This window comes from Condylura cristata, unplaced genomic scaffold, assembly GCF_000260355.1.
Source record: "Condylura cristata isolate star-nosed mole 26May11 unplaced genomic scaffold, ConCri1.0 scaffold00004, whole genome shotgun sequence".
In the NCBI taxonomy this organism is placed as follows: domain Eukaryota; kingdom Metazoa; phylum Chordata; class Mammalia; order Eulipotyphla; family Talpidae; genus Condylura; species Condylura cristata.
Window position 1 is genome coordinate 14,990,187 of NW_004567105.1, and position 11,259 is coordinate 15,001,445.

General features: G+C 39.6%; 1 protein-coding gene across 1 annotated transcript; it reads right to left on the bottom strand.

Annotated features, from left to right (window-relative positions):
* Positions 1-337: 337 nt before the first annotated feature.
* Positions 338-6,390, bottom strand: SNRPF (small nuclear ribonucleoprotein polypeptide F). The gene is made up of 4 exons (XM_012735222.1): positions 6,259-6,390; positions 4,278-4,403; positions 1,321-1,385; positions 338-768 (listed from the first exon to the last, which is right to left on the bottom strand). The coding sequence occupies exons 1-4, from the start codon at positions 6,259-6,261 to the stop codon at positions 702-704; spliced, it is 261 nt and encodes an 86-aa protein (XP_012590676.1). The 5' UTR covers positions 6,262-6,390; the 3' UTR covers positions 338-701.
* Positions 6,391-11,259: the final 4,869 nt, after the last annotated feature.

The following is an 11,259-nucleotide window of genomic DNA, read 5'->3' on the forward strand; positions in this document are numbered from 1 at the left end:
ACATTCCAAAAGTGCACAGCTCTAATACCTGACGGGTTTAAGGGGTACATACTTTAAATAAAAACCGCTAAGTTGTCTTCTCAGAACATAACTGTGAGAATGGTTTTTAATTCACATTAAGGAGTTCTGTTCAGAAAACAGAATTCTTGTAACCAAACAAACCATATATCTCCAGCTTAACTGTCAACTCACAATTTCTCTGTGTACTACATTCATAATCATTTTAATTGGCAGGTGATACCTCAATTTTAACCACATATATATATATTATTTAGCTTACATCGATATAGAATTAAATGTAATAACTATGTAATATATATAATTTGTTGTCAAAATCATTCTAAGAAAATATTTAACTTTATACATGTCAAAAGTGGCCCAAAAAAGAACTTAGAAAGGTCTCAAGTTAATATATAGTTACAAGAAATAGGCTGAAATTCACCTTCATAAGTATTTACAAAACATATGAATAATATTCCATTATTAAAACAAAATAGAGTACTGGACTTAAAAAAGAAAACCTACTTGAATGAAATGGAGTGGCTTTTATAACATTAATCCTGTGAATAATCTTTCAATTGTTTCAGTATTTGAGCCTCTCATATAAACAGCTGAATATGAAGTGTTCACAAGTCAAGTTGAAAAACAAACAAATCTTTATTGTCTAGAAATATATATAAAAAAAATTCCCCACAAAGATGCTATTCTCTCATTTCCCCATCTTCTTCCTCTTCTTCAACACCTCTGATATAAAGGACATTATTGCACCTGTAAATAGAAAAAAAGTTCTTTTTGGTGTCCAAACTGCAAACTACATCAGATCTTAATAACTATTACTAAAATTTTTTCATTATAAAAATAGTAAATGCTAAACTTACAATATATCATTTCTCTCTTTTAAAGCTTTTTCTACTGATTTCTTAGAAAGTACATGACACTTATTTAGACCATGTGGTTATTATAAAATGATATCCTAATCTTCCAAGGGGAATAATGACAACAATTTGGAGGTCTAGCGCTAGTTCAAGAAATGAGTTATGACAATCCCTAAGAGGAGATTAAAATTCTAAAATTCAACTAAAATTCTAAAACCAATTCTCCTGCAACTAAAACCACTATGAAAAGGTTATACTAAAAATATCTCAAGGATGAATAACTACAAATATTTACATTTTCTTTGACAAGTGTTTAACATTTTCAAAGACTCTTAAAATCTAGTTGTAGAATATTAAATTGATAGCAATTTTTAAAATTTTGAGGCATTAAACATTTCTAATCCTCCCCAGTAACTTCTAACAAATACTACCGTTGTTTTGTTACCTTATTAAAACTTCACCCAGATGTCCAGACAATGCTCCATCTATGTATTCTTCTGTATTTGCAAGCTTAAAAAAAGAAAATATCGTAGCATAATCATACAGAAGAAAAACAGTATGACATACCTAATACTGCTGAGAGAACTTATCAAGACCTTCCTATCCTAACAGCTTCTATTTATAATTAGATTAGTTTTCTATTATTGTTATAGTAACGCCTACTACTATCATTACTATTTCTATTACTATATAAGCTTGCTGTTACAACTCTGGTACTCCTAGCACTATGTGTAGCACTTCAACATTTAGTAAAGTCAGCATAGATGGTACAGAATTAGTATAAAGTTCGTTTCAACAGTTTTTTTACATCTGCCTATTATATACCATTTCTATTAAAGCAATGTGTTGAGGAAGAGAGTCCTAAATTTATGAAGTGAGATTAAAAATTTTCCCAAAAATTAATTGCCAAAGAACCAGACATTAACATATCTCAAAGTAACATTATATTGAAGAACTCAAGAGTGTACAAAAACTATGTATAAAATAGCAAATACTTTCATCTCAGTCAACAATCAAACCAAAGAATTGGATAAATACATTTTTTAAAAAATTATGTGCGAGGCCCTCCCTGGTGGCGCAGCGAGTTAAAGCACAGCACTGAGAATCTAAAGCCACTTCCGCATGAGTTCGATTCCCACCTGCCCCAGAAAAATTATGTGCGAATAAACAGGAAAACCAAGTCCTTAAGGAGGTCAAACAATCAGAAGTGACCCTTATTCCAGAGATATTTACTATATCTAATTTTACATCAAAAACTTTAGCTTATACATATAATAATAAACTTTAATTTCAAAAACTCACAATGAGTGCTATCTGGAACTCACAAAAGGAATGAACAGGAGAGAAAGAGTTTTTTTTTTTAAATTAACTAGACAAGCGGCAAAGGGAGAGAAAAATAGGGCTTATAACAAATGTGATGTAAGGCATTTAAAACAAGTTAATGAATTAGTATCGTTACTGGATGTTATTCCCCTAGAGAGATCAGAAAGTAAATACTATACCCAGAGAATACGGTTTTGTCTTGAAACATGTTGCTGCATAATTAGCTTTGTTGGTAGTTGTTCTCAGAAATTTTAAGTGATCATTTTTTGTAGATGGTCACCAACATGTTCCAAAGGCATTTTATTACATTTAAATATTGGCTTATCAGAAAAGTCATCACATATTTTCTCTTTGAAAAGCACAGAAAAAACACAGCATGACCTTCCTGACAACCCAATAAAATACAAAGCTCTTGCTATCATTTAAAGGATCCTTTAACGACCACCATTTCCAACCTCGCTTCCTATCACTCTTCTACCTCTGCCATGCCTCAAATGCACTAAGTTCCCATCACAGGACCTTTGCACTTGCTATTTCCTTGAGCTGGGATCTCTTTCCCCAAATGCTCTCTTTAGTTGCTTATTCAAAAATTGTCTCTGCTTAAATTTACTTCCTTGGAGAGCAATTTCCTGGCTATCCTAACACTGCACTCCTGTCATGATAGATCATTTCTTTTGTCTTTTTCTCCATGCATCTATCATCATCTGATATCACATCAAATTGTATTACCAACTCCCACCACTAAAACATAAACTGGTGTAATCCACAGTGCTAGGCAAATAACAGGTGCACAGTAGATATCTGCTGAGTGAATAAATACAAAAACACTTTGTGTTTAGTTCTCAGAAATACATTTTATAACCTTTACAATGCACTGGGGAAACCGGTAAGTTTTCTAAAACCAAATAGACTGTGGATAGTCATTCTTTTTATTGGGATATAATACCCATAGCATAGAATTACACTTTCATTGTATGTAAATCAGTGGTTTTTTCATATAAAATTGTGCAGTCACCATGTCTATCTAATTTCAGAGCAATGGATAAACCAGATTTTTCTATGACCTTTGCTTATAAACCTTGTTTAGGGTAATTTGCCAGCCCAAACCAGGCTTGGTAACATTGGGAATCTGAGTGTCATCTGTTCAAGAGGTAAACTCTACCAAAAAATCTCAGGTTTCTGCCTACAAGAACTCTACTAAGGCTTTATCTACAAGTAGTATCAGTACTGAATACTTTGGAATCATAGTGTGACTGACCACCTCTCTAGGTCATCTTTAAAATGTCCATCTGCCATTAATGAATCATTCACATAAATATTGCATTTTAGAAAAACAAATTTTATCCTTAAAAACCTGGCTGCCTCCCTGGTGGCACAGCGGGTTAAAGCACAGCACTGAGAAGCTGAGGCCACTTCACATGGGTTCAATCTCCACCCTGGAGGTAACCCACATGGCGCAGCGGACCTCTCCGGACCCGCCCACTGCTCCCCTCAGCAATGTACTTAAGATAGTTGGCCTGTTCTGCTCCCCGCTCTGTCTCTGGTGAATCCTCTCACCACCTCTGCACCTCTGGCCTGGACCCCACCTCTGTATGCATAAATAAGTAAAAAAAAATTTTTTTTTTTAAATCGACTGCAACTAGAAAGTAGTTTACTAGACATACAGTCAATTCATCAACTCCTTGGCCCTCTGTCTTCCCCCTCAAGAAATATTTTCACAGCAGTACTTTGATGTTTGCCTTTAATATTCATTATAAGACAAAAGGTTCACTTGAGAAATTTCTTTCAGTTAAATGCTTGGAAAAGTTTTGCTTTTTCCAAGGAATCAATTGTGTTTTCCTCACAGTATTATGAATCAAGGAGCCCTTTTTAACTAGAAATCACCTGTGTGGATGAATTGTGGTTTACCAAGTGTCTCCCTCCCTAGTTATGCTGGCCTTCCTAGAATTGACTCTACTCCTGAATTTTGCTTTACATGTGTCAATTTATTTCACTGTATTCTTAAAAGTAACATTACACTTTTAAAGAATAAGGTGAAGAAAATAAATATAATTTCGTGACCTTGGTAACGCTGCTTACCTGCATGTTCATATAGCCATCTACAGAGACCAGGTAGCCCTTGTACTCCATTCCCCACTTAAGTTTCACCATCACTGGCTTTCCTGTTAATCCATTGAGGAAAGGTTTGGGATTGAGAGGTAAACTCTGTACAAAAAGAAACAAAAGAGTTTATTACTTTTTCCTTACCTGAGCTTCCACCACCTCTTCTCTACCAAATCACCAATATTTCATGGTACCCTAATGAGGCACACTCTTGACTGGCTTTACCACAGAACTTTCACTCTTCACTCTTATTTGTTGAAAAGTATCAGGAAAGTTTAAATGCCCCGTTAGCTAGATCATCTCTAACACATCACAACTTTATAAGTATCCTTATTAAACACTTCACTACTTACTATAAGTCACTAATTCACTAATTGTGCCAGGTTATAAAAACAGAAAAGGCAGTTAAAATAGAACAAAAACATAATGCAGATGATAGCTCCTGTCCTCAAGACACTCACAGTGGGAAGGCAGAGGTAAAATGCATATAGAGAATTACAGTCAGTGTATTAAGGAGATAAGCTATGTACAAGGATGTCCAAGCCAATTCAGGGTCAAGAGAAAAAGAAAGGTTCCCTGAAATGCTTTACCTGTGTAAAAGAAAGGAAGAGTGAAGCAACAATGTGATCTCAAGGACATCCAAACAATTTAGTATTGTCAAAAGGCCTAAATGGGTGGCTGGGGGGGGGGGCGCAGCAGATCACTCTGACAGTTTTTCGCTTGAATTCTAGGAGCTAAGACTGTCCTATTTGACTTAGCATATGGGTGACCACTTAATGTTTGTTCAGTCAGCAAAACAGTGACATCCCCAGCGAATTCGGACTTTCCTCATTCCCTTCTCTGCTCAATCACTCAGTCAAAGAAAGAAAAGAACCAACAAACTGTGCTACTAACCCCCCTGTAAGCAAACTTGGAGTGAATTCAAAGGGCTGGGGACTCGTGGAACGAGGGTTTTCAATCTCGTCTTTCTCCAAGTTATTTAGGGGCAACTATCATTTTTTTAATGTATCAAATCATGTGATAGCGCTGCTTAAAATGCTTTGACAGCTTCCTGTTAAACTTGAGTAGAAACCATGCACTACGCCCCCCACCTGCCCCAACAGATGCTAGATGAGGTCTCACCTAACTCTCTCTCAAAACCCACTATTCTTGCAAGTAGCTGTGGCTTTTGGTCAATTCCCCCAACTAGTCAAGCTCCTTTCTGGATTTAGGGCCTAAGCTCCCATTCCCTGTGCACACTCTTCCTTAGCTATTTAAAGGGCCATGCTTCATGTCACTTTTAAGTTTCAGGTAAAATCCCCCCATCCAGGAACACTATCCCTGACCACTCGTTCCATCGCGCCCTTTACAGCATCTTGTTCGACTCTTTCTTTGCAGTGATCACGACTTGCAGTCACACACTACTTTTATTATGTTGGCTAATGCCTGTTTCCTATACCCGATGTAGTTAATTAACCCGAAGCTGGGTTTGCATCAGAACTCTTCACCTGTTCCTGGCATTTACAACAGTTATCTTGAGAGGGGGGGGGCGGGGAGCGCGTTATCGATAAATATGTGCTCAACGAACACATGCTCCCAAGCCTGGGCTCTGAGTTCTCTAGCGCGGCGGAGTTATGGCAGCAAGAAAAATAAGCGGATTGGGGGGGGTGTGCTAAGTGGGACGTGAAAAACCGCTTCCTCTTCTCCCCGACTCTCAGGACACCTCGGCTCAGATTCAAACAAGGAATAGACGGAAGATGGCAGCGGCAGTCCTAAGGAAGGGTGAGGAGGGTCTCCAGAGGGTCGCGCGTCTCCACTCTCCCTCACAGCAGGAAGAAAGGGGCTGGCGAGCCGGCGCGCGCCGCCTCACGCGGATGAATGAAAAAACGCGCGCACCGCCAGGCCCTACGAGGCGGCTCGCCCTCCCGCCCTCCTTCTCTTCTTCTTTCGCGACTCTGGCCCTTTCCCTCCTCCTTACCATCGCGACTGCGGGAAAATGCTACGAGCTCTGGTCTTCGCGGACCCAGCTGCCGCTCGTGCCTCGAGAACGCAGTACCTAAAGTTGGGCCCGAGCCGCAGAGCCGTAGGAGAAATGGCCGCCCTACAGCAGCGTGACCTATCACCTCCGACCAAGGCGCCTCCGGCTTCTGTGATTGGGCGCAAAGACACGCGTGCTGATTGGACAAAGTGGCGGCCGTGTCTCCTGGCAACCAGCGGATCGGCGCTCTTGCCAGTCTGTGCAGCGGCTGGTGGGCCACGCTCCGGGAGACCTTTCTCCATCCTACTGGACTCGGGGGTGTCCCCTCCCGGCTGCCGAGTTGAGGGCCCCCGCTGACAGGTGCTGTGTACCCTGTTGCGTCGACGAGATTTCTGGGCAACTTGACAAATAACGGTTTCCTTTGTCCCTTTATACGGTGAGAACGAGGTCATAGTCCTCTAGTGTCCTTACTGTTCGAGATTCTGTAATGGAGTTTCTTCTGCTGTGGTCCCCTGGTAGCTGAGAGTTCTCTATTCTGTCAACTTCTTATCAACCTGTTTTAAAGGAAGTGGGAAGAGCACTAGGTTAAGGGACGTGGAACACACAGGAGTACATCAAGCACAAAAATATATTTCAGATGAGTTCAAACCGAGTGTAGCATATAGTGTAGTGGCCTCCCTGGTGATCTTTTTTCTTCTACATCGCCAGCAGTGAATTCAAACAGTCTTTTTATGGGAATTTATCATTGAGGAGGTGTTGTGTTGGGGAAAAGTACGGTTGTTTCTATTACTCTGATATAAGTTCTTCCCACGGTGTCAATTCCGTGGTCCCTATAAAGTGGACCCTGGGGGGGGGAGAGAATTTAAGTGTGAATCATTTATCCGCAGGCGCAAGCAATCCCAGAACAGCAAAGATGAAGCAAAAAGGTAAACTAAGAAGGAATGAGAAGCAAATACAGGTTTTACATTGTTGAGCTGCTACTGCTTCTTCACAGAGGTTGATGGTTGGTGGAAATGAGCATTGGAACAGTCCATGAGAAGGAGACGCTGAAAGGAAATGTCTCTGCTGGTTCCATCTCTCTCCTGGCCTCACAGCACCCCAACAGGAAGTAAGAGTTGTGGCCCCTGGGTGATGCAGAGGACATCAGGTTAGAGACCTTACAGCTTAGTGATGGGCATCTTGAAAGACAGGGGAGGAGCCTCAAGTGGAGAAGACTGGAGAGGCAGATCTTGAGAAACAGGTGAGCCAAAAACTCTGAGTTGACACATAACGTTTCTTCACATATTTGGAAGGCTATAGAAAAAGGGCTGGGTATGAGATTGGTGGGGAGAGGGGGGAGCAGGGGTTCATTGAAAACATTGTTACAGTAAATTTAATAGTACATTTTATGTGATTGTTTTGTATCTTTGACAGCATGGTGGGTAATAGTGCTGGTTCTGGGGCCAGATTTGAATTTGGGCTCCAACATTTAGTACCGTGGGAACTTTGGTAGGTTCCTTACAAAGATTTTCATTGCCATTCATAAAGATAGTCATTCCTTTCCTCCAGAATGGTTGTCAACATTAAGAGTTAATACAAGGTTCTTGCTCTCTCCTTCCTGAATAGTCAAACCTAAAACCATCAGGTGTTGCTGAGCATCATGCTGGATTGCCACAGTAGCCCAAGTGGGGTGAACAGGGTGTCAACATAAGGTGGCAGCCGGTGGGGGGTGCCATCGCCTAGGCAGAAAGAGGGGCGTATCCACTTAGGTTAGTTGGTCATGGTGGGAAACTTGTGCCTGAGGAGGGTGAGGGGCAGCTGAGCACTGGGCACTGGAGCCTAAGGTGGGTAAAGCATGCTGGGCAGTGGTGGCCCCCTATTGAAAACCAATAAATTAAATCAATGAATAGTTTATAAACACAGGCCCAGAATTATATATTTTACAGGCAGTATTGAATCTCTGTAAACTATTTTTATTATTAAAAAACAAATGACAGGGCCTTCCCTGGTGGCGCAGCGGGTTAAAGCACTGCACTAAGAAGCTTAAGCCACTTCCACATGAGTTCGATCCCCACCTGCCCCGGAGCTGACCCACATGGCGTGGCAGACCTCTCCTGACCCGCCCGCTGCTCCCCTCAGCAGTGTACTTCATCGAGCTGCCTGTTCTGCTCCCCACTCTGTCTCTGGTGAATCCTCTCACCCTCCGCATCTCTGGCCTGTACCCCAGTTCTGTACGAATAAATAAATCTTTAAAAAAAAAAAAAAGAACGACAAGTTATACAGTTATCTTAATGGACACTGTGTAGACAGATAAAAAATCTCCTTTTGGTTTTGGTTAGAAAGAAATCAACTCAAAATATGAATACTGACAGAGATCAGAAGTTCTGATTGGCATTTACAAATATGGGGAATCAATGTGTCAGTAAATGACTATTTTTGTAAATCATACATTCAATTTGGAGGGAGGGTAGACATTTTTGAAAGCCTTTTGAGGCCTCTGTAGTAGTCCAAAGGGTAAGTTTCAGTACTATGCAGCCATCAGCAGTCACTGCAACAGGAGTTCCATCCCCGCCCCCAGGGAGCCGACCTACATGGTACAACAGACCTCTCCTGTCTTGTCCTCTGCTCCCCTTCACAGTGTATCTCCCCACTATGTCTGTATCTGGTGGATCCTTTCACCCTCTGCATCTCTGGCCTATATCCCAATTCTTCTATGTAAAAAGAAAGAAAACCTCGTAAAAAGGAAGAAAAATTTGAAAGCCTTTGATGGTAAAAAGTCTGGGAACCAGGCAACTGGATGACCAGTATTAAATATTAACTGTAAGTACAGTTGGGTTTTTTGCCATCCTTTCCACAGGGTGGCAGTGGTGAGTTTTGGGTAATATTTTTTAAATGCCACACAAGCACTTAGAAATTAACTTGCACCTGCAGAAGTGGGCTCTTCGTTGTTCTGTAGTTTTTATGCATTGCAATGTTCTTTTCTTGGACCGGTAGTTCTTACTCTTAGCTGTGCATTAAAGTCACATGAGGACTCTGGGCAACCCAGCTGCACCTTCATCTGCAATACTTACAAGCACAATCTCTGGGCATGGGACCTAGGCATCAGCACTTTTGAACCTCTTCGTGCTTTTGAGAAATGCTGTCCGAGTATATGGACTCACTTTTGATTTTACGTAAAGTGTGGATTTTACTTAGAATATGGCAGAAGTGCCATACAGAAAATTTTAATGTTTATAACTCACTGATCTTTTTCTTTATAGATTCTGACCTTCATTTTGTTTCAATTTTTCTTTACCCAGGTCATTAAAATTTTTCCCACATTATCTTCTTACCTCTATTTTTAATAGATGAACATTCTTACAATGTTGTCACAAAGATTTTTTTTTACATATTATGACTAAAATTTTACTTAGATTAGCAAAGTCTTTTCTAATTTGTTGTTATAGGACCAAGATGGAGTAAAAGTTGATATTTTTAGGGTGTGCCTATCTTGTAGGAGAGAAATAGCTTTTGATTCTAATCATTGTATCCCAATTATAGAACTTCATTTTCATTTGGATTGATATAAAAATGTTTGAAGGGCCATGACTTTGTTGATAAGCTCTAACCAGCAAGTCACTAATAATGTGTGCTGGCCCAATAGAAATGTTTTGACTACCAGTGACTACATTGGGAAGGAGGGTCCACAGATAAAAATATCTTAGAATTGAAATAATACTTAAGTGGCTCACATCTGAAGAGATGTGAACTGTGTGGAACAGTGCACAATGTGGGTTAAAGAAGCATAGGTTGAAATCGGAGTCCGTGTTTGGTAAACTTGCTTAGTGGAATACTGTTGAGTGAGTCCTGCGCTTACCCTCCCTCATGACCAGAAAAAGAAAACAAATCTTTCCAGTATCAAGAGTCAGTTTTTGGAGCATGTTGCTTCCTACCGTTTCGTTGTTCTTTCTTTTCCAGGTGATTTTGTGTTTTTTACTTTCTATGTCTGTCTTCATGTCCTTACTGCCTTCTATATTTATCAAGACTTTGGTTGCTGAAACCTAAGTAACTAAAACCTAAATGAAACTGGTCTAAGCCAAAAATGACCTAATTATAGTTTATGTGTTCATTTTTCTTGCAGCTGTCTACACGTGGCTGAGGAAACTGTCTTGGAAGCGTGGATGAAAGAAATTTGAAAGCAAGTCAAGAGAGAACAAAATATCTTTTCCAAGAGGAAAGCGTGGTTGTTTGCTTTGATGTCATTCTGTTAGGTGCAGAGTACTTCTTGGTCTTCCCAGCAGTACTGAATTACTTTTCTAGAAGAGGAACTCCCATTGATTCAAAGCTCTCAATCTGACACTATTGCTGTGTGTGTGTATGTGTTTAAATAGAAATAACATAAAATATATTTTGTTAACTGCTGTTCAGTGTTATCATTTAGTAGCATTAAGGACACTCACATGATTGAAATAACCACCACCAGCAGCCATAACCAGAACTTTTCAACTTAACATTTGGGTCACACATTCTTCACTGGGTGACCACAGTTGCCTAAAAAGAGAGACTTTGAGTAGCACTTTAATTTTTAAGGCACTAGAGAACAATTTTATGTGTTACAGAAATAATGTGGTCTATTATTTAAGGAGCTACAGAAATAAGACACTTAATGCTATTCATTATTTATATTTGTCCTTAGCTGTAATAACCAGTTAAGACAGAAAAGGCCAGATTTATTTCATATCAAATTAGTTCTATTATTTAAATTTATAGCATTTATAAGGCTATACCATTTATAGTTGCTATAATTCTCAAAGCTAGAATTCTACAATATTTATAATTGGTACCATTAATATTTGCTTAAGTCCCTTGAACTCTTCAGGCCTTATTTTTGCGTTAGTTAAGGAATTGAAATAGGTAATATTAAGTGCCTTTCCAACTTTATTTTTTTTAAAGATTTATTTAGTTTTCATTTATGCATTCAAGAGCTGGGATTGTAGGCCAATGGTGAGGGGACTGAGAGTATTCATGAGAGACAGAGTGGGA

Excerpts from the sequence above, each read along its gene's own strand:
- SNRPF (XM_012735222.1), bottom strand. Across the intron at positions 1,386-4,277 it reads ATGGCTATATGAACATGCAG|CTTGCAAATACAGAAGAATA; the intron begins GTAAGCAGCGTT and ends TCTTTTTTTAAG. Across the intron at positions 769-1,320 it reads CTGGGTGAAGTTTTAATAAG|GTGCAATAATGTCCTTTATA; the intron begins GTAACAAAACAA and ends TTCTATTTACAG.